Consider the following 26749-nt stretch of genomic DNA (forward strand, 5'->3'; position numbering starts at 1 on the left):
GCAGTTAACCTGAAATAAAAGACAAAGATGAAACTATTAAATTTGCCTGTAAAAACGCTCACAGCTATGCTCAGCTTTTCTGCTGAGTGTCACTTTCAGGAGCCGCTAAGGCTCAGAAAACTTCCCACAGGAGGTACCAGGAACCAAAGTTAACAAAGCAGTTTAATTCCTTAAACAGAACAAAAATGTGTTATTTCTAGGTTAATACCAAATGAATGGCATGTGAGAGGGAGCTGAGAGAGGCATGCCGTAGTTCTGAGTGTGAAGACGGCAGATGCAGGCGAACCGGTATGACCATGTTGGCTGGCTTTTGATTAGCCAAAAAAAAAAAAAAAAGAAGAAAAGAAGGAAGAAGAAACAAAAGGTTTTGTAACTTAACAATCAGTGCACATTGGACTTTTATTACAAATCCACAACAATGTATTAGAACAAGTTTCCCTGGCCACCAAGGTACACAAAAACATGCTAAAAATATACCCATTTGATGCGTGGGACCTGCTCTGTCAGTTTCACCTACATATGAACTTCTCACACACAAACTGAATGTGCTCAGTAGCAGCTGTTTCCTTGTATTTGTGCTTGTCTGCATTTAGAATTTGCTAGTCGGATTTCACACTTCACGCTGTAATATGGCCTCTAGATTAAAAGATGTGCTTTTAAAGAACATAAAAACCAAACTGTGAGTAAAATAACTAAGCTAGCTGATGATCGCCACATATATTTCGATCATCGCCATTAATTTCAATATAAGTGATTAAGCAAGGTCAGAAATAAACTGTTATCACTTAAAATGCTTCAGATATATTCCTGATATTGCAGTGTACCGTAAGTCCGGTAGCAAGGCAACACTTTTTGTTACATTTGGATAACAGATCACGTTGTCTTTAAACGTAGAATTCTGTTAATGTATGATATACTTGATTTGTAAGCTTTATGTTGCAAAATTTTCCATGTTGGCAGTGATTTATTGTAAATGGTACACCTCTACATTTCAGTGCATTTTTATAGCATTAATTTAATAGCTAAGTCACCTCAGGGCACTTCATACTGCAAAGCCATGACTGTACAATATGTACAGTATGTGAGGTGACCAGAACAGAGGAGCTACACGCGTTACATCATCTCATCCATTATAGAGATACAGCTGCAAGGTATGGATATCCTGCCTAGCAACACAAACCAGCGCTGCCTCCACTTGGCCCACTTTCATATTCATCAGCCCAACGCATATGGCAGAATAATTACAGCAGTAAAGATGCTCAGACGAATGTTCTCATGTAATGTATAAATGACGTGAGAAAATCAGATAACAGAAATGACGAATAATGATTCCCTTCTGTAGTGTCGTGTCTTGGTTAGAAAACCGTTTCACTTGACTTGATTTATGGCTTAAATCAGCAACCTTATTAAACACCGTAGATGCCATTTTTATCTCTGTGTTGCTAACTGGCTCCGGTGATGCAGTTCAGCTACATTTTCTCAGTAGGTCAGCGCATATATTATTCATGTATCAAACACAGACGTGCTCATAGAAATGCAGGGGTGAGCGAGCAGCAGTACACGTCTCAGACAGACATGCGCTCAGATATATAGTAGTCAGAAACATTACATAGTCAATGAAAAGGGCACACACATCCATGCACAAAAACACAAACAAACACACTGACAAGCATCATCCCCCACCAGACTCTCCTCCTGTCTGCACATCTGTCGCTGCTGGATCTAATACAGCTCTCAATCCCCCCATGTCCTATTGTCAGTTGCTGCCCACTGCGCACTCACACACATAAACACACACACATAAACACACACACTCACCCACGATAAGGGTGGGTCAGAGCCAGGCTGTATCTTTCCAGTCTCTTGCAAAGAGGATCCAATGACATACAGTCTCCAGACTGGAAGAGTAAAGGTCAAGTCTAAAGCTGTCAACCACCAGAACGACATGTCACATTCACACTCTGGTTAGTGACAGGCAGGGTGTCTGATGGAAATGATTAGTGGTAAGTAGCTTATGGTTTGTCTGAATATAAATATGCATTGTTCACTATAAATCCTGTGCTTTAAAATGGCACTTGTCTGTTTGATTTTGATGAAAAAAAAATGGAATTTGTCTTTAGGAGTGTAGGATTAAAGGAGGATCAACCACAGTATGTTCTTCAGTATAGTTGTCAAATTCTTCTTTCTGCACTAGAACACCCTGATACTAACATATCTGTTATGACGTCTGTCTAAATTTAGACGCATGTATTAGTGGGTAAGCGAGGAAGCAATGACAGCAAAACTAAAATAAGACCACTGGTGTTAGGATAGCTGGAGAGTGAGGTAGCTGGTGTCCATTCGTATACTTCTTGGGTGGACGGCTGTGAAAGAAGTTCTGGTGTCTAATAAATACCAAGTGAGAGTTCTTCCTCAAAACATTGGGATGAAGATGAAAGGAGCAGCACACATGCTACAACCATCTGTTTGCTGTCAGAGGAAGCACATTTCAAAAATGTAAACTTCATTTAACGCTTCTTTTGAACTCGCAGTTTAGTTGATGCAGGAAACACATGAGCCTTTTCCAAAGCTCCTGCATGCTCCAGATTTATTATGATAAAATGGATACACAAGGCAACCCCAAACACGTGTGACAATCATGCATGCATGTGTGCACATGGGTGGGTACTCTTGCCCATGTTCATTTGCATGAAATCAGGAGGCTGACTTCAGACTGACTGATTGACTGACCGTTTTGATGTGATTCCATCTTCATTCATGCCCACTTAAACTTCTAAGTAGGCCACGACGCTTAGTTTCAATGCTCCAAAGTAACCATGACCAGTTAACTGACAGGCTTTAAAGTGAGTGAAGGCATGCAGATTTAGAATTTAGGCTCTGCAGTCAAAGACAGCAGGATGGGATAAAGCAGAGCCCGGGCAGGACTGCAGGAAGCTTCCTGGAAGACGCATCTTGCAGAGAGCTGTCAACTAATGCCATAAAAATGAAATGTGTTATAATTCTCCAGGCCATTACGCACACTGTATTAACAGCAGTGATGTTGCTGGTGACCTTAGCCTTAGTAATTCCCTAAACTCTTACGGGATTACAGTATTTGCATGTGTAACTAATTGTTTGTGTGTGTGTGTGTGTGTGTGTTCAAGTGCATGTGTCCAGCAGGTTTGTGTGTGACAACAAGCTAACAGTTAACAAACAAGGCTTCTATTCACGGTTGGCTTTACAGAATACAAAAGTGACCCTTTTCTTTGTCTCATCCAGAACTGAAACCTCTGTTGTTATTTTACCACACAATAGGGTCCTCATTGTTGAAGTGTAAAGCACAGACATGGGAAAAAAGGCAGTAGGCAGGAAAGTAAATGTCTTCTTCCCACTCCAAGAAGAAGGAAAAGGAAACAGACAGACAGACATTTCAACAGAGAGGAGAATTAACAGTGAAAGTATCATTCCTTCTGTTGTCTGCTCACTCTGATGCACCTGTATGGCACCACTGAATACGTGCTGACAGCCTGTACAAACACACACACACACACACACACACACACACACACACACACACACACACACACACACACTCCAGTGTGGTGACAGCTGAGCTGATACCGTAAAGTCACACATACATTCAAGCATGTACATAAGGACAAACAAGTACAGAGTTGACAGAGAGACTACCTACTGTCAGTGGAGAGGAGTGTGTCAGTCTAGAAGGCTTCATGGCAGCTCTGTGTGAAGACAGAGTAGCACTGAAAGAACCAGCAAACGCCCTGACTCACACATTCATTGCCTACTCTCGTCTCTCCCCTCGGCCCCGCTGACCACTCTTCCTTTTTCCTTTTCCTTCTCTGGCTTTTCCTTTTTTTTTTTCTTGTCCAAGCACACACTGGAAAAGGCTGAACAGGGATGACAACAGAGGGTGGGACTCTAAATTGAAAGTCCCTCCTACTGTCAGTGCTGTTTACAAGCATGAGCTGACTGGATACCCTCCTACTGCCGCGCTCCCATTGGCTGGGAAGCTTGAACTAGCAGGGACGATGCATTGCATCATAGGCCAACAATTTGTGCTGGCCGGAGGGAGTGAGAGGTGCAGATTGAAACAGACAAAAGCTGTCAAGGCCAAATTCTTGGGTCCCGGAATATACTGCACTTAAGGCCTTAACCTGCTGAGTAATCGTGGAATTTGCAAAATATTGTGCACACTTGAAGCGATTTTTGCCCCCAATTATGATCAGAAACAATCCCTGGATCATGTGATTTTCAGTTATAGTTTAGATGAAATATGTCATCGCTTAGCTATCCAAGCACATTCGCAAACACATGCAGGGAAGCCAGACAAAACAGAGTTATATAATCCATGATGTCACCTTTAAATAGAAAAAAACTTAAAATGAGAATTTGGAACACATGCCTCTCTGCCTAGCATTACGGTATCAAATTACACATATGCAGGGATTAGGAAAACTCTTAATACCGAAAAGGAGATTATCATTATGAAATTTCAAGTAAAATATCTTGCCGCATGATAGTTTTGCACTCAATCCCTCCAACTCTCTGCTCTTATGATGTGGTCAGCGTATAATCTGGAGCGAGAGGTGACGATTCTCTGACAGAAACATCAATCTGCATCTAATCTGTACAGATTGAGTCCCTCCGTGTTTTTTCCTCCCACACCCTGCTTCCTATGCAACACACACCTTTCGAAAATCCCATCATCCTAAACTCACAAGGCCGGACCACTGTGGTGGGTGAAACGGGAAGCAGGAGATAAAAGGATGAAGAGACCACTCAGAGAATGACATATCTGTGGCTGTCTGGAGGGAATTTAACCTAAACTCACCCATTCATGGCCCAGTTTCATATGTTTTCATGCAGCCTTGTGAGCACTTCAGCCAGAAAACGCCTGCAGTCATTTAAACCAGTTAAGCAAACTCTTCAAAAGCTTGTAAAACTTGACAGTAGATCTGATGCTTGTTCGTTCCAAACAACTCCCACAAGCATATTGCCGCTGGATGGAAGAGTCCAACAGGACATCTTGTTGTTATGCTCCACAGCAAGTAATTAGAGAGAGGGGACCTGGCATGACCAATATACCAAATGCTGCACTCCAGCGTGGGCAGCCCTTTGAAAAAGACTCCTGTCATCCCTGCAGTGAACACTCAACAGCGTTATTGGTTTATCGCTGCGCTTTCTGCTGAAACAACAGTTTTATCGGAATATACGACTCCTGCAGTTATTAAAAGGGAGGAAGACGAACCACCAGTGGTACCCACAATGAGTCCCCTGAAACAAGTGCAGGTAGTGAATTAGGTGTACGCACGAAAATACACACTTGCTCAGGACAGAAATCAGAAATGAAAAGGATTATACAACTATTTCTAAGGGCTATATTTCTTTTTTATTATTACAAAAATAACCAAAAAGATTCCAACCAATTATATTTAAACTGGTTATCTAAGCAGAACTTCCATAAAATGCTTTGGGAGAAACTCGCTGCAGCAGTAAACTCTGCCTTGGTGCAATGTCAACAACCAGAAGAAGCCGTTCTGCCCCAGGGTCAATAAGAAGAGGAACAATAACAGCAATGACAGTAATGATAGTGATGTTCAGCAGGAAAACCCAAATTAAAATCCACACCCACCCCAGGGAGCGAGCAAAGCATTGCAGTACATTTTCAAAGAATCACTTAGCTTTAATGTGGTGTTTGATTTTATTTTTTTGAGGGCCTCAGCTGATAGATTTATTATGCAATTTGCAGAACTTACATGTGAGTGAGGGTTAAGGGTGCTGCTGTACTTAATAATATGCCTCCTCTCAGTGCCTGATACCTTGTTATGTTACTCTTTTTCTGCCCTCTGCAACCTCATAATTGTTTAGAAAATGTAGATTTAATGAAATGTGGAAGAGAAGGAGAAGAATAAAAAAGAACTCAAGAACAAAACGGGAAGGAGGATAAGACATAGAGATACTGTATAGCCCACTGTGCATTCACACACCCACATTTAAGGCTCTTGTGTAACGGAGCATGATCCTGAGATCATGGGGACGACCATGATGGCGTTACGGTTTGACAGCTCGAGGCCTGACACCATCGCTCACACACACACACACACACACACACACACACACACACACACACACACACACACACGCACACACACACACACACACACAGAGTCAGCTGTTCCAGTCTGAGTCATACTATAGCCCACCTCCCGTATTCCCCCTTTAGCTGCTCAAGTAATACCAATCACACACACACACACACACACACACACACAACTCACTCTGAGGCTTAAGAACTTGAATTATTCCTCATGCAGATATAAATACAAAGAATGCAAGCCTACAGCTAATAGATGGCATGTACAGACCAGCCTGCGTAACCCTCGTTAGTATGCTCAGCAAGCCTCCGTTTCCCTGCAACGGTCCAGTCTTAAGCCTCCACATACATATATTTCTATATATAGAGCTATCAGTTCTCATCCCCTTCACACCACTGGCAGACACGTGCTCGGTAACGGCACACGCACTGTGAAAAGGCACAAGGATCCTCAGATGACCAGAACAGAAATGACTCAGAAACACCGAGAAGGCTCCGCATGCTAAACATTTACACGCGTCTTCTTCCAATGTACGTGGTGCACGTCTGAGATTTACTTGTGCCCGTCCTCACCCATTCATGTACACTCATTATAGCATTAAGATTCTGAAGCACGGCCATCATATCCTCAAGGCTGCGGTGCTTTTTAATGCTTGTCAGCATGTGCGATTATGTGCAAAGTTAAGAATGAAAAAGCAGAGCAAAGGAAGTTGACCTACATAATGCTGGCATAATTACTGATAAGGTTTTATAAGGGAATTATCAGCAAGTGTTTAGTGCCTCTGCTCTTCTGTCTAAATATGGAAGTCATACATTACGTGCTATGGAGACTGTATGCACGTACTATTGTCAGAAAGAGGCCTGTTATTGTAAACACACAGGACTGCAAATCACATGATTGAGGGTTGAAAAGAAAATACTGACGTCTCCTTTCAAATGCAGTGGCAGTTATCCAGCTGCCTTTACACCACAGCTGGCCTCGGGGAAAGCAGGTGTGTGACCGTAAACTGTGTGGTGAGTGCTTCACTTCACACAAATATCATTCGCCTCACATGCATGCAAAAGAGGCCAACGGAGGCACTCAAGCACCAATAGTTTTGCCCTAAAATTTTACACACATTCAATTTTCTATACATGTTTTCATTGTTTGACACTCCAACCTATAAACAAGCAGCGTACGAGCAGAAGAAAAGTCGCATCGTCTTAATCCCAACAAAGTACCAGGGCTTATGTTGTTGGCGAGTTTAGCTTTAAACAACATCACATCACACTCTGGGAAGTCATATTTAGCGTGCAAAATAATTGGTAGCTGCAGCCTCGGAGCGTAAAGATGCACACGGAGTAAATATGTCTCACAAAACAGAAATAATTAAATCAGATATCTCAGTTCTTTACACACGTGAAATAAACCACAACACTGCGTGTTTCTGTGTCTGCTGCAGTCATGAAACAATCTTCCATCATATTCACTCTCTTGCAAGCAAGAGCAAACTTCATCAAGAGATTCTTGACTTGAATAAGATCAAGACAGACATCAGAAGAAAAGTTCAACTGCACTGAGCAGTTCAGATAAGAAGATACAGCTTCCTTCGCGTTTCTTACATGAGCCGGTGTGTGAACAACCTCCTGATATTGGACCAAACGTGGGGAAAAGGCATTCGCTTTCCCTCCTGCTCTTATTTGATCTGACTTATGAATATCAAACAAACTCACTTGACATTTACATCCATTAGCCTTGCATCGATGTTACACTGAATATCAGAGCAGAATTTGAATAGCCAATTATAAGCCTGTGAAACACCACATTAGAAATAAACAGATTGTAATCCACATTTGAAACACACACTCACATTCAAAGGGAATATTACATGATGCACAGATCCTTGCCCGACCCTCTCTCCCTGCCCCAGCAGAGGGAATTATTTCAGTGAAAGAGGAGCATGTGCCACAGGGTAGAGGAGCTGATCCTGAAATAATTTGTTTCTTTAAATAACTGAGGCAATAGTCACCCTGAGCTAAACATATATTAACATAAACAGCTAGTTCCATCTCACATGGCAGAACAGAGCCAGCCCACAATCATGTGTCAGGTATCAGGCCCTTCATGTTATGTATTTGGGGTAGGAGGGAAGTTCAGAGTTGTGTCATCATTCTGGCACTTTCAGGAAGAAAAGGTCAAAAATGCGGTTTATGTAAGAGCCAAACATCCAGAAAACAAACCCACCAACTGTAACCAAAGAGCAAAAGTACTTAGCCACTGGCGTTTTGCTCACATGTCCTTCACATCACAAACACAAACCGACATCAAACACAGTGAAGGATGTGAGAGAAAAAGATTTTTTAATATAACGTGACCAGGAGTTTAGTTCTTCTGCCTCTGTAGTCAGAAGTGTGAAAGTTCATTTTCTCATGCTGCTCATTTTAAGCAGAAATCGTGGAGAAGCCTGTCATTGAGTCATAAATGTGCATTACGGCTTGGATTCCTAACAGGGTGAAAATTCATTTACTTCAGGGGATTAGAAATTCCATCATTTGTTCGTCATGCTGATAGGTCAGCGGATTTATAATTTGCATGTCTTTCAACCTCTGCGCATGCACTAGAGAACTAGGATCGTAGCCTAAACTGCGCTCATGGTGGGCAAACAAAAAATCTTTACAACATAATGCAGTCCTGTCTGACAACATGATCACAGTGTTGAATCAACACCTCTCTGTAGTTTTATTTCAGGACTGTACTGAATTGTAGAAGTGCACCTTTTATACTGACTCATTTGTGATGCCAAACTCAGCGTTGCTCGCCTCTTAGTCTGTCTACTTCTAACACCAGATTGCTTTGATGGCAAAGCAGAAAAAACACGGAGGCCTACGTGCTGACTAACATATTACAACACACACGTTTATCATGGCAAAGGATGACAAGCGTCGAGAGGTGCCTTGTCTTCACTGAGCACGCACACAGGAGGACTGACTGGCAGAAGCGCAGCTAAAATTATCGGCTAGTCTGATCTCCGCCAAGCTGTGCAGGAATGTGTCAGAGGAACTGCCTGTATCAACATATTAACACACGGCTCACACTGCTGCATGCAAAACACACACGACAACACATGAACACACAGGTGACCACGGATTTAGATGCATATTATTACGGGAGGATGAAAGAAAAGCAAAAACACAGATATTACCAGAACTCAGTCATGCGCTCTGGAAAACTGGTTGCCTGACTGCACAACATGGTGGCAGGATTATTTTATTTTACCAATATTTGCATTAAAGCTGATTAAAAGTGGTTTTACAATTTAAATTTGATCCTACAGTAGCGTTCAAACATTAAGTGCTCCAACGCACTGTCTTTAATCCACAGTACATGGCTAAGTTACATTTTCTCCTTATTTCACCTTATATGCCCTGTTTATTTCTAAATACACTGCTTTGATATTGTAATACAGATTTCAATACACTGCTGTATATTTAGCTAAAACATGTCAAAGCTAAGAAAGCCTTTGCTCAGGTATTTGTTGTGCCATCAGAGTCATAGTTGCCTTAATTCTTAACTTTCTAGTCTCACAAAATGGTAGTAATGATTTTTTTTTTTTAACACAAACAACATTTAGTGCAAATGACACTGATTATAAATAGGTTTGCTTGGCATACAGACTGGACAGTACAGTACCTACATCTGGGAGTGTGTGTTCTTTATGAAGTAATGAACCGACACATGACGGTTCAAGGATTACTATCAAAACAATGAACACAGGAACATCTATAGCATATTAATTACTGGTTCATGTAACTAATGTGTTCTTCAGTTATATTTAACAGACAATTACTCTTAACTCTCCATTTTCATAGACAAGAAGAACCCAACGTTATATAATGACACTTGGCATGCTGAATATATCCTTTTTAGACCTTTTGGTAATAGGTTTGAATGAAATAAAGTATAAGTACACAAATCTCTGAATTACTATAAAGATTAGATGATGGAGGAATGGAGGAGCAGAGCCAAAATAACCATGAACATTAATTTCTTGCACATTGTAAATTTCCCCGCTGTGGGATCAATAAAGGTTTAATCTTTCTATCTGTCTGTCTGTCTGTCTGTCTGTCTGTCTGTCTGTCTGTCTGTCTGTCTGTCTGTCTGTCTGTCTGTCTGTCTGTCTGTCTGTCTGTCTGTCTGTCTGTCTGTCTGTCTGTCTATCTATCTATCTATCTATCTATCTATCTATCTATCTATCTATCTATCTATCTATCTATCTATCTATCTATCTATCTATCTATCTATCTATCTATCTATCTATCTATCTATCTATCTATCTATCTATCTATCTATCTATCTATTTGTCCAGTATATATAACATCACAGCAAGAATGAGCAGAGCAAAATTGGCAAAGATGGTTCAGAAAACAAAGAGAAATATACTTACTGCACATGATGTGTACTAATAAATGTGCATTTTGCCCTTTTTAGTGTGCTGTATTGAGATTTACAGATTTTGCAATAGTAAAATCAATCTTCAAGGAAATTTCTTTTCCATGTGGCTATAAAATGATTTACTCAATTAAGAACAGGAGCAAACTGGGCAAACCTGGTGCCATATGAAATACTGAAGGACTCTCACAATATGGTCAGTACTATTACTGAGCCCCCCGAGGGAGCCGTCTAAATATATCCAACATGACATGGCTGCATCTCACAGCTCAGTCACCAAGCTTTCACAACATGACTCTCCCCTGACAATACAAAGTAAATGGGGTTGAACATGCCTTGGAAGACCTGAGTGCCCACACTCAAAGCACAAACACGCAGTCATATAGTCATTGCACACGATGCATTTGTGCATATAGGGTGACAGACACTTGTTTTGAAAATCAGCAAGGCACAGCAAGGCCTTTATATTTATCTTTTTATCCCAAAAAAGGGAAAAAAAATGCAAGTAAAGCATGACGCCAAAAAAAAAAAAAAAACAGTAATTGCTGGTGTCACCTGTACACAACTGTTAACCCATCATTTGTACACTTACACACAGTAATCTCATTGGCCACTTTCCCTGTAGAGTCTGTGTTTGACATCTGTTGACAAACTAGCAACCTGAGTAATGTCACAAAGCGGTGGCTCAGTCTACCGTGGTGTTGGAAAAGTTGAAGCAGAAAGCTGGGAGGAATCAACAAAAAGTAAAATGAAATAAAAAGTAATTAAAGCTACATTAGCCATCACTGCTTTTCCTGCAGAGGGTGATAACAATTAACCTGACCAGACTCAGAATTCCCAGCTGAGGCTGTTACATCTCTCTGAGGAACTCATCTAGCACTTAGGCTTCACTCTCTTCTTCTTCTTCTTCTTCTTCAGACTTCACAACGTTGAAACTCAGAATTCATTAGTTTGATCTGCACTTGTTTGAGTGTGTGCAAAAAGTTAGTCATGAAGACCTTTCCTCCCTTCAGTGAAAAGCTCACATCAGAGCAGCATAAAACATTTACAGAAACTTTGACTCAAACATCTGGTTGACAGTGCACAGCAGAGGAGTTGCTGTAACCCATGGCAACACAATCATGCTCAAGTTGATCAAGTCTGCCAGGAAGAGAGCTGCACACCTTTACACACAGCTGTCATAAATAGGAGCTATTGCTGCTGCCATGTCATCTGTGATGTTAGACGTCACTGTAGAGTCTGTTGGGCCCAGTACAGCCCATCTAGCATGTGCATCAGGCGATCCGTGACAATGTGAGCATAGTGACAGCTGCACGACAATGACAGCATTAACACCCCGGCACTAACAAGTCGGAGAGGTGAATACGACAGCTACAGCACAAAATCCAGCAGTTACAATCCTGGCTACTATTCATTGCGTTTTGGCGGATAAGTTTAAATCTCTCTTCACCTGACTCTCACCCCTCCCGTGCAGCTCTGGTGACATTCCTGCCATGCCAGCTGGACATTCCAGTCTCCACTTCCCCCACAGCGACCAGAGGTTCCCCTGGATCACTATTTCAACCTTCATGAAAATGTACGTGTTCAACATCCCACCCTTTCTACACATACATGTGCAGGACTGTATAGCTCTGTTGCAGCCTCCTGTTCTATTCATAGCACATGCTGGAGGACAAAGTGAGCTTCTGCTCTCATCACCATCAACTGTATATCGGTAAAGTTTAGAATTGAAGGTGAAAGATGAGGCTAAACCTCCTGAAATCGATTTCACATGCATTTAATCGAGGCAAACTTTTCGGGAGCTATGAGAAAATAATCTTTCTTTAAGCTCACTGTCAAAGTATTATTATTATTATCCAAAGAGTTTTGGAGGATTTTTGTGTTTAACAGGTTTTTAGAAATCACTTAATCTATAATGCATGCAATTTGAAATTGCAAAAAGACTAGACTATCACCTGACTCTGATAGTGAGAAATATTATCATTTACTATACAAATTATCATGAATAACATCAAACTGGTTGACAATAAATTATGTTTTCATCCTTCTTACAAACCATTAAAAAAGAAGCTTTAGAAAAAAATTACTGCATCAAGTCACAAATTATAATTTTGAGTGATGCCGAGTCTGCAGTCACGTCAAAATATCCCCACATCACCTATCCAGCACAGATAACTGCACCTCACCTCTCCACTCATCTATAATCAGTCAGGTCAGCATCAGAGAGTGCGCCTTCCATACATAATCAAGAAATATATTCAGGTTATGCTGCACAGTTCAAAACCCATCACAGGCCACCAAATGGCCTGCAGCATTATTTTGCATACAGACAACACAGGGTGTGTGCGTCCACCGGTGGGAGGTGGGGGGGGAACAGGAGTGAGTGATGGAGTGGAGAGAGGGAGGCATGAGAGGAGGAAAAGGTTTCCACTAACAGGAGAGAGGAAACGGTGTTGGATGAGGGAGAAGGCACACAGTGGGGATGGCATGAGGGATGAGAGCAAGTGTCGGAGGGAAAGATTTACTTACAGGAGGTTGGTGACAGATGAAAGGGAGGTGTCGAGGAAGTTTCAGCGTGCTCTCCTCCAGAAGGAGCGATAACCGTCCACAAGGGCTGACATTGCAGGAGCAAAAAAAAAAGCACCTCACACAGAGTGTAGGGAGACGGACATGAGCAGGGTGTGTGTACGTGTTGGGATCTGCCTTTAATGCATGTATGTGTGTGCTAGCAGGGGGGGTGAAGCGACTGAGGGAGGAAGAGAGAGAGAGAGAGAGAGAGAGAGAGAGGCAAGAGATGCAGAGAGTTTGTACAAGCTGACTGGCTGGTGTGAAAATGGGAGGGAGCTGCGTTGTCCAATGGTGTAAGAGATGAGCAGAGTGAAGGGGAGATGGTAACAAAGAGACAGAATTTTTTCAGTTCCTGTCCTCACTCCCCCTTACCTCTCCCATGTCTCTTTTTGATTGCATGTGTAAGGGGAATGAGAAATGCCCAAACTATCAAACAGTGAGCTGGTGAAGATATGAGACATTCGGGGTGTCGTAAAGAGAAGCTCCCTTTGTCTCTTCCTACCTAACTCACACAAAGAGTGCATGAAGAGGGAAGATGATGGGGCGAACAGGAGACATAAATTAACAAATCCTGCTGGGAACACTAATAACTAAGGGCTCAAAGGAGTGACAAATGTGGAGCTCGGCCTAAAATGGTGAGGCAGTGTCTGCTGAAGAAGTGTACAAAAGAGAGGCACAGACATCGTGAGGAGCAGCATGCTAAGAGAGAAAGATGTGAGAGAATAAATCACTGTTAAGGGACTCACAGTTCAGGTTATTCCCAAGGATACGGTGTGATTATTGTTTATTGTTTTCTATGTGTGTCATTTTTTGGACCGTGAACAAAATATAGTGGTTAGGACGGAAAGTAACACGTAGGGCAATATTTGGACAAGTAAATTATGGTTTGTAGGATCTCTGTGTGTTCGGACAGCAGAGGCAAGTGTGCATGGAGCGCCTGTGTGCATGCGCATGGGGGTGGGGACCAAACCATCTTCCCATGATTTTGCTGCGGGAGCACCATGTTGCCATGGAGACTGCATCCAGTGCAGCAGAGCACGCAGATGGCGGCTCTCTCTCTCTCGCTCTCTCTCTCTCTCTCTCTCTCTCTCTCTCTCTCTCTCTCTCTCTCTCTCTGAAACAGTCCAGTTAGCTCCTCATCCCTGACCTGCAATTCACAAAAGCTTGTCTTTGTGCAGGTTTTTAAAAAAAATCCCCTCCAGGTACAGACAAGCATCTGACTCAGAGCACAAACTATTTTCGACAGAAGACAAAAAGGCCTTTTGTGTAGAATTGCTGTGAAAAGATTAGAACACTGAGCCTCATCTGATATATTTAAACATACCAATGCACCAAATGTGTCCAGAAAACCTCTACTTTAACCCTCCTGTTGTCCTCATTTACGGGCGCCAAAAAATATTGTTTCCTTGTCTGAAAAAAAATCCAAAAATTCAGCAAAAAAATTCCCCAAATTTCTGAAAATTTGCAAAAGACTTCAGGAAGAAAATTCCAGTAATTCCTTAAAAGTTTTCCTTAAAAGTTTTATTTTTTAAAAATCCCCCAAATTTAGCAAGAAAATTCTTGTAAATATTTTCAAAAAATGAGTAAAAATCTTCCAAAAAAAATCCTAAAAATATCTAAAGTGATTACATATATAGCAGTAAAACTTCTAATATTTTCTTTAAGAACATTCACAAAAAAATCAACCAAAGTCCAGCGAATTTCGCTGGATTTTGGTTGATTTTTTTTTTTGGTGAATGTTCTTACGAAACATTTTTAACATTTCTTTATTTTCCACCAAAAAATGTTCAAAGATTTCCAAAAAATGTTGAAAATGTGGACATCAGAAGTTACACTTTGAAAATATATATTTTTTCCCCACATTTTCAAACTTTAAAACTGTCAGGGCTCCCTCCTCTGTCCCAGCTTCAGCCCCCACCTGACCTCCCTCATCCTCCTCCCTCCTATTCCTCTCTCCACCTTCCTGCTGCAGCTCAGCTGAGCTGCTCTGTCCAGCTGCTGTTCATCACCAATCACTCGTCAACGGAACTCCGGGCAGCTGTGGTGCAGCACACCTGATGATCATCTCCACCATAAAAGCCGGCTGCACACTCCACACCTTGCCAAATAGTAAACTCTGCTGACGCAGTCAGTCATCTAGCCTTGCACCTTTGCTGTGATTTTTTTCCATTGAAAAGCTTTACCTTGACTAACCGTGTTTCTCTTGCCTAGCTCTGCTGACCCAGCTGCCCAGTTCCACCTGCTCTGTCCTCCCATCTCCTGCACTCCGGATCCAGCCCTGACCAGACCTCCCCCCTCCCTCCCTCACCCTGGACCTGCTGCCTGCTCCTGGATCTCCTACTCGTCGTGGAGGGTCTCTGCCTGCCGTGTGCCCCCCTCGGCTCTGGAAAACACCCCGCCTGTCGCCCCCCTGGAACGAGGCCCTCCTGCCCGCTCTCCGCCGCCGACCCACCCCACGGAGAACGCCAACCGGGCCGCCGGTTCCTGGTACAGTCACCCCCCCAACCTCCCCTTTAGTTCAGTTATTCCAGTCACCAGGTTCCCCACCCCGTCCAGCACTCCCCTTTGTTTTGTTAAATAAAATCCACCTTCGTTCTTGCCTCAGTCCCTCGTCTGTGTGCTCTCTGCTCGGGTTCACCCCCACGCTGTGGCAAAAACAGTTCAATTTTGACCTGCAGAACAACACAAGGGTTAATAAAGTAATCTGTAGTATTGCCCAACAGGGTACGTATAGTCTGCATTCCAACACACAATACATGGAGACTATGTCATGTCTTCAGCAATGTAGACATATTTGTTTAATTAAAATCTTGACACTGTCCTGTTGATCATTCTAAGGAGCTTAGCTAAAGTTTGACCTCCTAACTTCCAAGCAAACAAATCTTTCTGTTAAAGTTGGAAAAAAGTCAGTGTGTAAAATGTGAAAAAAAACTAAATCAAAGTTGTGAACAAATCTACTACAGTGAACATTCAGCTCAAGCATTTAAGAATTAAAAGTCAATGCATTTATTAATCTGTGTGCTCAGAAATGTAAAACTAGTAGACAAACAACACATTTTTGCATAAAACTGTATTAATGTACTTTGAAAGAGAGGAAAAAAAAATCACATGCACTATATTTTTACAGTGATGACTTCTTTGTTTTTCAGAAAATCTGTATAGGCTGCCTGTGATACTAAAATAAATGGTAAACAGATAGGAAGATGGACAAGTTTGGAGCTGATATATGTCTTGTATGCTTCGGAAATGTGAAGCATAAGCGAGTAACGTGCTATATGCTAGATCTCAGTGTTGTTCAGTGACAAGAACTTAAAGTTACATCTGCTTTCAAGAGTATGGCAAGAAGTTTTAATCTTTTACCACTGTTCGACTGTGACAGTAACTGTTTTCCTTTTATCGAAAGTCTCCTCTCAAAAATCCTTCATTGGAGGTATTGCTGAACTGGAAGATTGTGTCTTAGATTGATGTTAAAATTGTCCACAACCCTTGTAAATGTGTTTTGTATTAGTTGTGAGAGAGTAGCCTGAGAATCGAGCAGTAATGGAGCATTGCCTTCTGCAACAGTGAAGTGTGTGGGAGATGCTGGATGAGTTGAATCTAATAGGCTTATTATTCTGTTTGCTTGATGCAAGAGAAGCGATTGTGACATTTAAAGTCTCTTTTATGTTGTCCAATAACAAAACACATACAAATACACCAACACACATGCATGCTTTTTGTGGACGCTTCTATGAGGCGGCTTAATGTAAAAGAGTCGAAAATGTGCAAAAGTGTGACTGAACCCCATATGTCCATCTCTCTGCCAAGATGCCACAATTACTTGCAAAGTGTTTTGGTTGAAGGTACATTTGGCTTTAGTGTGATAAAAGGTGTGAAATAACTGTTCAGGAAAAGACATAGTGACAGTGCTGCTGTCATATGTTCAACCCTGACATTTAGCCAGCTAATCAATGTGTCCTGCGCTGCTCCAGCTCCCTGATGTTTAACCCATCTGATCAAAGCAGGCAGAGAACAGCATGCATCCTAATCTGAGAGGCTAATGATGGAACAGGAAGGAAATTAACGTGAGCACGGGGCAACCTTGTTTTAAGGTGACTCATTAATGTAATGACTATTTTTGCATTACAGTGATGACAACAGACCCTGTGACTGTGAGAGGAGAACATTACAACAATTATGGAAAGCACTTTGCTTCAGCTTTGGTGATACAGCCTTTGATATATTCAGGGTCAAACAACAGACAATGTAACGTGTTAAAAGAAAAAAAAACACTCATTTCACATCTTTTTTTGTGTGCACTTACTCATCCATTTTGCAAAGAGCACTGGCCACTAATGAAGGTCAGCAGATAAGTGTCCTAGATTCTTCCAATGCTCCTCTTTTTCCTAAACAGAGAACAGCTGGGATAAACAAGAGAACCTGAAGCACTGGGATTATAAACTAATTTAGCACAGGTACTGCAACATTACACCACAGATCAATTAAAATCCAGCTCCTCTTGGATTGTGTAAAGCGACCAAAAAACAAATATGTCACACGCATTCTTCTATAATTCGCAATGTTTTCGTCCAAGCTTGAAAACGTATTTTTCACTTTTAAGTGCCCAGTTATTATTTTATGGCGGGCCTCCGTGGCTGTGGACTGAATGTAAAAGCAAGCGGTGACTGTAGAAAGACTAACTTCAGATTAATTGCACCATCTAGTGACTGGCTGGGGGCAAAACCGCCTACAGCGCCTTCCTATTTTAGCAGGTGAAACTATAAAAACATACACAGACTTAAAAGGACAAAGTAACAGTGTGATCTCAACTTCTGCTGCTGTTTATCTTAACGTTTAGACATGCGTGCCATCACCAATCCGTGCGTAAATTATAATCAGATAACAGCCATGGGATAAAAAAGTTCCAAGTCGAACAGATGTAACAAAGCAAACATTTACAATGATTTTGCATAGTATTTAAGAAGCCAAACCGTGTCTTTTGTTGAATGACTTGTCAAAGAAAGGCTTCTCAATTTGTTCGCTGGTTTTATCCATAAACTAAAAGACGCGTACCATCAATGCGCTGTGCGTAAAAGCAAACTCGGATAATAACCTGGAGAAAAACAGCTTTAGATCGAGAATATCTAACAAATTTAATGTTTATAATGCCTTTACATAGTATTTATGAGGCAACGCAGTGTTGCTGTATGTTTTAACAAAGAATGACTGTGTGCAGGAAAGCTGTCGATGGCTCATTTCGCACAAATGTCCAAAGCACCAGGACGAAGTGGACGAAAATGAAGTTCACGATACAGGGACATGGCGAGAAGTCTCCAGCGTTACGGACAAGGACCTCGTGGCGCAACGGTAGCGCGTCTGACTCCAGATCAGAAGGTTGCGTGTTCAAATCACGTCGGGGTCATTTATTTCCTCCTTTAGTGTGAACACAATATCGGTGTAGTGATGCAAGAGGTCGTGTAACGCGCATGACTGACCGCATTTGAGGTCTCCAATCAATAAATCTCATAGTTAAACCCCAGTAATGTCACTTATTTGCAATTTCTATTAATGTCAGTCATTAAATGTTTTTTTATGTTGGACCTTTCAATGATTTTCATCAATACCTGTCAATATAAATTCAAATCAATAATGGAGTGTATTTTAAAGAAAGAGGATTTATCCCAAAAAGGATGAAGAATCACTCTGAATAAAAAATACTGAGTGGCCTCCTTTACCCCCCTGAAACTGGACATCAGACCAAAAGGTCAAAAGTTCACCATCCCTAGTTTCCTAACAGAGGTGCTTAAAATGCAATTCTGGAAATGCAGCACATCACGAGTGTATTCTTTGTGGTTTTCCTCACCAACCTCAAATCTAATTACACTTGTAAACAGTCTAATTCCCATAGCTGCTATGGCGGATTAAGTTTACAGCACAAACAACTATCACAGCTGCCACCCAGCGTGAGCTTCAGTGACATTACTAAAGAGCAGGGAATTGAAACTCAGTGTTACCTCTTTTTTTGAAACAATAAGCATGCATAGAACACACATTCAGCAAAATCTTGCTTAGAGCAAACTTTCTGCTTGTTGCCATGCATTCTTGAAACATTACCAATGGTTATCTACCTTCTTAGTCCAGCTGCCAATCCCCACTTTAAAAATATATATCCAGAATGGTGACTTTATGGGCTTTTGTGTTGTTTTTAAGTCTCCTTTGTCATCCTGCTCATTCCCATTCAGTGTTTTCTCATCAAGACAGTAGCTTCGTCTCTCCTCTCACATTTCTCCTCTCTGCCTAAATGCTTCAGCACAACACAACTCACAAGTCTCCCTGCCTCTCTCACTTGGTCCGAGTTTCCCTCCACCCCACCTGCTTTCTCTCCCCAGCTCAAGCCCGTTTCTCATCTTTCAGTGGGACACGCTAAACCCTGAGGTTGATTAGTACAGCCCTGGTGAGAGTGCAGCTTGGCGGAGACAACAGGTCACGTCCAGTCCTAAGGAGTTGACTCACATGAGAAGGTCCTCAGCTGCACTCCACAATCTATCACAAAGGCCTGATTGTACTCTGGTAGCTCTCAGTTTACATCAAACAGGTCGGTTGCTGCTGACGTAGCGCTCTGCTTCTGATATCTCTGCTGGAACACAAGGCCACGCATTGAGCTTTTGTCTGACTGCCTCCGACCATAAAGATCTTCACTATTCCTATCAGAGACAACATTTTTAGAGTAGTCCAAATTTAAAAAAAACAGCAAATATCTTTCTAAAAACCCCCTCTGTCTCTCTATTCATTTGCCCCTTCATTTGAAATGCCAGGCAACAGCAAATGTCCCTATTGAGCACTCGCCAGTGGGAGGAATGGATGTGGGAGGACAACAGAACAGCCAGAAAGGAGCCTGTATTAAGCAGTTTGTTCAAGAGAGTATTATTACACTGTGAGAGCTCAAATGAAATGGCTGTAAACAAACCCTGTTGCCCAAGTAACACGGCTGAATGTCTCTTTCTTCTCTTTTTATCCCAAATCACAGCTACTGCTGAACAGAGACAGCAGGGTGACGTGGCTTCATCCCCAGCAATGTGTCCTTATCAGAGGCTCTTGTCACTTGTGATAACGACTTCATGAAGAAGTCTGAAATTTAAGGATTCACAAAAGATCACAATTTCAAATGTGCTTCCTTTTCTATAAGAGGCTGTCCTAAAGGTGCTACATGGCTTAAAGTTAAAAGCCTGGCTTCAGTGCTCTGTGCAACAGTCTAGTCATACTGACAGAGAGAAGAAATAATAGATGAAGTGAAAGGCAAGTACTGGAAATTGAGCAGGCGTCACTAAAGAGACAGGTCGGTCCGTGTACGGATCTGGTTATTGGATTTTCCGTTCTGAAACGGGTATTGAAAAACAAAAAACGAGTGGTTATTTGATTTTCGTTTGAAAATACAAAAATTAAAATTGAAGTACAAGGCGTTCTTCCTTTTCATGATCAAAAAGGGATATACGATTTTAAAAAAATGCTTTGATTTTCGTTTTATATTTAGAATAACAAGAAAGTAAAATCAGTAAGAGACAAACGAGAAAAGGTCCGTTTTTTCATTTTCTGAGACCGGAAGTGGTCATCAGCAAGTGTGGAGCCAGAGTACGGTGCATAGACTGTATATACATTTTTTTTCGTTAGTTTTCATGGTCAAAATGAGACATCAGGTGGCTGATCTTAAAATAAATCAATATTGATTTTTTTTTTTATAGAGCGTTAAAGTTTTGCGAAGCCACGGGGCGGGGCTACTTGATTGATAGTCCGGTCTGGAACGATTGACAGGTCCTATGGAAGCGGCAGCAGAGACTCTGCTCTCCTCGTTTGGATTAATTCTGATATAATAACTGTTGGTTTATTTATCTGTGCAGCAGCAGGACATTTTCCACAGACGGTTTTCCTGCCCGTTGGCTTGTTTTAACCGGTTTTCTACCTTCGGCTGATTCTACCAGCAGACACTGAAAGGACTCTGATAGTTCGGTAAGTAAATGTTTACTTTCGTATCGGTGCCGCTTTTAATGCACTTTATATGCAGCTTTAGTGTCAGATGTAATGTGTGCCATGCACTCCAGATGTTGGTGGAGTTTGTTTCAGTGTGTGTTGACCAGAGAAGAAAGTTAGCATAATAAATATTAGCTTTAATGTTAGCGATGCTAACCGAGCTAGCTGCTCAGTCTTAGCCTGATTAAAGCTAACGTAGCATCAAGCTAATGTGTTGGTGTTGAGTTTCATGTAAACTGCTGAAGTGTGTTGTGTTCCTGTCATGTGGTTCATTAAGTTCATAAAACTGTGGCTGGTTGACATTAATGTAACGTTCAGGAAACTTAAATGTGATTAAAACAGTAACGTTGATGTTCTAGTTGTCAGTAATCAGCTTTAATTTGACACTAAAACAGACTCTGATAGTTTTAAATGACATCAGTTTCATTATTTGTTGAAAATTGTCTCATTTGTTGTTGTGATGTTGCTGCTGATTCATTAAAACCAGATGGAAAATGGAAGTTTAGTTAAGATTTCAGGAATAAAATAGCTAAATGAGTCTTTATGCCTCAAACTTTATTTTACAATAAAGAAGTAATGAAATAATCACAGATAAAAAAAATATAAATAGCAGAGAAAACCTGAGAGAATAATTTCCTGAAAAGTCTGTGAAGGAAAAGCAGCTTTTTATCCTGAAAGATCAGAATCAGCTCCAACATCTGCATCTGACAGCATCAAATCAACCAGAAAGAAAAGAAAAAAGAAAATGACTTCTTTCTGATCACATCTGTTCCGCTGCTCACAGGCTGTTGCTGTTCACATTCTGCACATTTATAGTCCACTTTTAAAAGTTCAGCAGACAGGTGCTCTGCTTTGGAGTGTGACGATGTCGACGGTGATGTGGAGAGTGAAGTTTCCGTTTCACCCACAGCGTGCTTTAGGACAGCCGGGTCAAACTTCATGTTTGAAATACTGACCGACAGCTCAGATTTAACTGTCTGTAGTTCCGTTTTGATGGGTGTTAAACTTTCACTCAAAGCCACCAGGAGCTGGGTCTTTAAAATAACCTCTGTCTCTTTACAGAGTGAAAGCAGCAGTTCCTCCTGAAGGTCAGAGATTGCAGCATCTGGACCAGAAAGACCACGACCAAGCAGCCTTGAGATCTTAGGCAGCATCTCCCTCAGGTGGGTGTCAACAGTGTTCATGGTCAGGTCTGTGGTAATCCCGTCAAAAAACAAAACAGAAAAAAATCTAGATTATAAATCAACATGTAACCAAAGCACTCTGTGTATAACGCAATAGTATAGGATGTAGTTCAGAAAATGTCAAAGTATAGTATACTTTTCAAGAATAACATAGTATGGCCTGTAGTTCATAGTATAGCTTGGAAAAAAAAAAAAAGATTATTATGTGGTTCAAAAAGTGCAAAATGATAGGATGTTGCCTAAAATTGTCATCTATGATATGTGGTTCAAAAAATGTCATAGTGCAGTATATTGTCAAAATACTATGTTTTTCAAGAAAACATCAGAGTATAATATGTCGTCTAAAAAATGCCATAGAATAATATTTCATTGCACAAGTAAAAGTATAGTAATTTTTAAAACTGTTCAAATTCTTATAATATGTTGCTAAAAAAAAAAAAAAAAAACCTAAAACAAAAAAAAGTCATAGTAATATGTCAATTTAAAAAGCCTATACTATAGAGTGTCGCCCAACAAACGTCATAGTATAGCATGTCGCTCAAAAAACGTCATTGTATAGCCTTTGGTCCAACAAAACGTCACAGCATAGCATGTCGTCCAAAAAACATCATAGTATAGCATGTCATCCAAACAACGTCATAGTATAGCATGTCGCTCTAAAAACATCGTAGTATAGCCTTTGGTCCAAAAAAACGTCATAGTATAGCGCGTTGCTCTAAAAACATCATAGTATAGCATGTCGCCCAAAAAACGTCATTGTATAGCATGTGGCTCAAAAAACGTCATAGTATAGCATGTCGCTCTGAAAACGTCATAGTATAGCATGTCACTCTAAAAACGTCATAGTATACGTGTCATCCAAAGAACATCATAGTATAGCATGTCGCTCTAAAAACGTCATAGTATAGCATGTCACTCTAAAAACGTCATAGTATAGCCTTTGGTCCACAAAACGTTTTGTCCTGGCTGTCTGAAGTAGGTGAGGAGCAACACAAAAACAGTCCAAACACTGGTTTCCAGAGGGTTAGACGAGTACATATTTGAAAGAGTAAGTTTACAACAGCACAACATGTGAGGGGATTAAAAGCAAATGGGTGTTAGTAAAATAAAAATAAATAAACAGAACTAAAAGTGAACTTCATGTTGACATTGATGGGTATTCCAACCAGGAACAAAGTAAAAGATAATCAATACAAAAAAAAAAACTCTTCCTGTTCACCTCTTCAAGCCCAAAAACACACCGCAGTAGCACCCTAAATTAAAACTACCAATGGGTTCCTTGTTTTCCTTTCTGAACAATTCAAAGGTCCCTCTCTATCTCCCCACAGATCCACCAACCACTGGAACACATCTGCAAAGTTCTGCAGGGCCAGCTCAGCTTCCCCTCAGAAGAAGTGCCGCCACCTGCCAGATGAAGGAGCCTTTTGAGAGGCAGCCGGCATCGTGATTGGACTGTACTTTGGTCTGTTCCAATCCAGCTTCAGCTCCAGAGACGGCAGGCGGGACGAGTCAACGGAGGCCGGGTGGACGAAGGCATGCAGCTGAGTACAATCCAGAAAAAAACAGAGGAGGAGTGCATCGGCCCAGGGCCAGAACAAACAGAGTAGCATCGTATGTCTCTTAGAAAACATCATAGTATAGCCTTTGGTATGAAAAAACGCCATCATATACATCATATATTGTACAAATAACAAGTCAAAGGAAAGAGACATACATTGTAGAATTGTAGTAATTGTGGGCTGACTGATTTACTGATTATCAGTATTTTATTGTTTACTGATTTACGGTAATAAATACATTTAAAAATGGTGCTACTTTGGCTCTGAACCTTAATCTACCTGTGGTCGCTCTGTCTTCTGGAGTGATTTGATTGGTTATACGTCACGAATAAAACTCCTTTAACTTAACATCTGTAAACAAAACAAAAACGTATCAACAAAGTTTTCTGTTAAAGTTTGTGTTCTTGTAAGTTCAACTCCAAGATTTTAAATACTTTCATTTACTGCAAATGATTATCTACTCCAAATGTCTCACTAATAATCATTATCAGCCTTAAAAACCCACAAAACACCCCTTTACACTTGATCACACTTAGTACAGTCTGGTTCCCCCTTCTATAAATCTGCTTGGAATCGTCCACTTCCTGTTTGTCAAAGTGGCCTTCTACCTGGACAGGTTTTGTTGGAGCTCATGCAACAAACATTTTGGGTAACTGCACTTTAATATGGATGGATGACACTGAATTAGAGTCTGTTTTAATGAGACTGAGTTAAGATGTGTAGCTCTGTCATTAAATAGGAAATTATTTCTCAGAATTGACAGAGAAAAGTCTGAAATGTTTGCTAGGTTAGCGTCCCACATGTTCTTTGGCTCACCTAAAGCTAACTCTCTCCAACTTCTGGATCTTTTGAGTTGCTTGTTGTTAAAATATCTTGCTAGAGGTGCTGAAGCTCAGAAAGTCTGAGATGTTTGTTCAAAATCAGCTCATTCTCAAGTCTTATCTGAACTGTCCTCTTTTGTTTGAACTTTCCCTAAACTTAGGAGTTAATGACAGAGCAGCACATCCAGACTCATTTATGTAGAGATTAAACTTCAGTGTCATTCATTGATGTTAAAGTGCAGTTTTTCAAATGTTTGTTGCACATGCTTCCGACCAAACCAGTCCAGGTGGAAGACGATGTGAAGAGAAAGCTCCAGAGGATGAATATCACACATTTACGTTGGAAATAAATGTCCTTTAATTAGACATTGTCATGCAAAAGTTGGATTTCCCTTTAATGGTGTTCAAATCTTTGTTGAATGTTTTGTTGATGTTGGTTTCTAAATGTTTTTTGACACTCTGCCCCAAAGATTAAAACCTTCTACGGCTCACAAGTTGCAACAATTCACACATTATCAACTATCTTTTTGACTAAACTAAGATTAAAAAGTGAAAAACTGCCTGATTCCTGCATCATGAATGTAAATCTTTTTGGTTTTTATGACAGTAACCTGAATATATTTGGGTTTGACATTTTATAAACCAAAACAAGAAATGAATTACTGGAGAAAACAATCAACAGATTAATGGACAAAGAAAATGTGTTTTCCAACATATATGGCTGAATTACTCCAACATTACAAGATACATACAGTTTTAATTTAATTTTATTTATATAATGCCAATTACAGGTCAAATTGTCTCAAGACGCTTTATTTTTATATTTTTTTGTCATATTTAAAATATGACAAAGTAAAAGATTTAAACCTCTTGACTAATCCAATTTATTATTTGGTTTTTAAGAGACTAATCGACAATTAAAATAACTTTCTCCACTAAAACTAATAAACATGAGGTCAAATAGAAGGAACAGTTTTAAATACTGCAGTCCCACGACGACAAGAATAAAGTTTCTCAACAAAAACTAAATCTGCTGGTGGATTCCATTAAAGTCCTAATAAATGATAAAGTGTGATACTAAAGGTTTGTGGTGCTAAAAATCTCCAAGTAAAGATATCAAGTTGAACATCTGGATGGAAGTTGATAAAAGTTGACCTCCCTTCATTTCTCTGGAGCCGACTCCATGGATTTTATGGATGGTGATTAAAGACCTGGCTCTTCTAGTGGTCTTCCTTCTAGTCGCTGTAAAAAGTCAGTCCATCCTGGCCGACTTCAACACCTCTTCATGACAACTTGTTCTGCCTCCGACCTCGTGGAAACTCCAGAAACTGGGGAAAACCCGTCGAGACTCGAAGAACTCGTGGAGACTCGAAGAACTCGTCGGGCGGGGGAAGGTGTGGTGGGTGGTGGGGGTTGTAGAGGGGGGAGGCCGCCACCCACCTCCCCGCCTACTCTCCGCCCTGGCTCCACCCAGACTCCGCCTTGGCTCCGCCCATGTGGTGACTTCAGAAACTACGATGCCAAAGGGACGACGAATTTATTTCTTTTTATCTGATCTGTAGCTCAGTGAGTTAAGGATTTGCCTATGGAGCTGCAGGTCGCTGGTTCAAGACCAGACACTTCTTAAATTTTCTCAAAATCCTGACAAAGACAAAGAAAGAAAAAGGCCGGTGGTGGGTCTTGAACCTGCGACCTTCCGCTTGGTAGTCCTCTTCTTATCCTCCTGAGCTACTCGCTCAGATACTAATTCTTCTTTTTTTTGCGCATTTATCATCTATTTTTTGTCATTTTCGATTTTTTTTTTTAACTCGAGTCTCGTCTCGACCGTTTTTCTCAGGAGGTTGGACTTCCGCCTTTGTGCTGGTGGGTTGAACCTTCAGTTCCAAGACTTTCCAAAGCCTCCACACCTCCCGAGTCCTCAGGACCTGAGCTTTCAGACAGTGTGAGGGCTGAAATTGTCGAAGTCCCACAGTAGTTCTCTGGTAGATTTAGCTTTCAGACAGTCCAAGGACTGAAATCTTCTAAGTTCCTGAGTAGTTCTCTGTTAGTTTGAACCTTTAGACAGTCTGAGGGCTGAAGTTTTAAAAGTT

General features: G+C 41.0%; 1 protein-coding gene and 1 non-coding gene across 3 annotated transcripts; both read left to right on the forward strand.

The window, feature by feature from the left end:
• Positions 1-2: 2 nt before the first annotated feature.
• On the forward strand, positions 3-24089 carry LOC118470036 (uncharacterized). 2 transcript variants are annotated; one of them, XR_008603935.1, is made up of 6 exons: positions 3-2003; positions 11998-12099; positions 15064-15218; positions 15303-21074; positions 22158-22258; positions 23608-24089. XR_008603935.1 is itself a non-coding variant. In XM_055017198.1 (3 exons), exons 2-3 carry the CDS (start codon positions 12017-12019, stop codon positions 15670-15672), a joined length of 453 nt encoding a protein of 150 aa, XP_054873173.1. In that variant the 5' UTR covers positions 1349-2003; positions 11998-12016; the 3' UTR covers positions 15673-15695. The 2 variants fall into 2 exon arrangements, 1 of the variants encoding a protein (XP_054873173.1); XM_055017198.1 differs by lacking the exons at positions 15064-15218; positions 22158-22258; positions 23608-24089 and having other exon boundaries at positions 1349-2003; positions 15303-15695.
• trnaw-cca (transfer RNA tryptophan (anticodon CCA)) lies at positions 18421-18492 on the forward strand. The gene has a single exon. It is a non-coding gene; the product is annotated as a tRNA-Trp (tRNA).
• Positions 24090-26749: the final 2660 nt, after the last annotated feature.

Source organism: Amphiprion ocellaris, chromosome 14 (assembly GCF_022539595.1).
Source record: "Amphiprion ocellaris isolate individual 3 ecotype Okinawa chromosome 14, ASM2253959v1, whole genome shotgun sequence".
In the NCBI taxonomy this organism is placed as follows: Eukaryota; Metazoa; Chordata; class Actinopteri; family Pomacentridae; genus Amphiprion; species Amphiprion ocellaris.

Bases quoted from the DNA above. Each gene is read 5' to 3' on its own strand.
- LOC118470036 (XM_055017198.1), top strand. From the start codon at position 12,017: ATGCCAGCTGGACATTCCAGTCTCCACTTCCCCCACAGCGACCAGAGG. The intron at 12,100-15,302 runs GTACGTGTTCAA...TCTCTTGCCTAG, and splicing joins ATTTCAACCTTCATGAAAAT to CTCTGCTGACCCAGCTGCCC.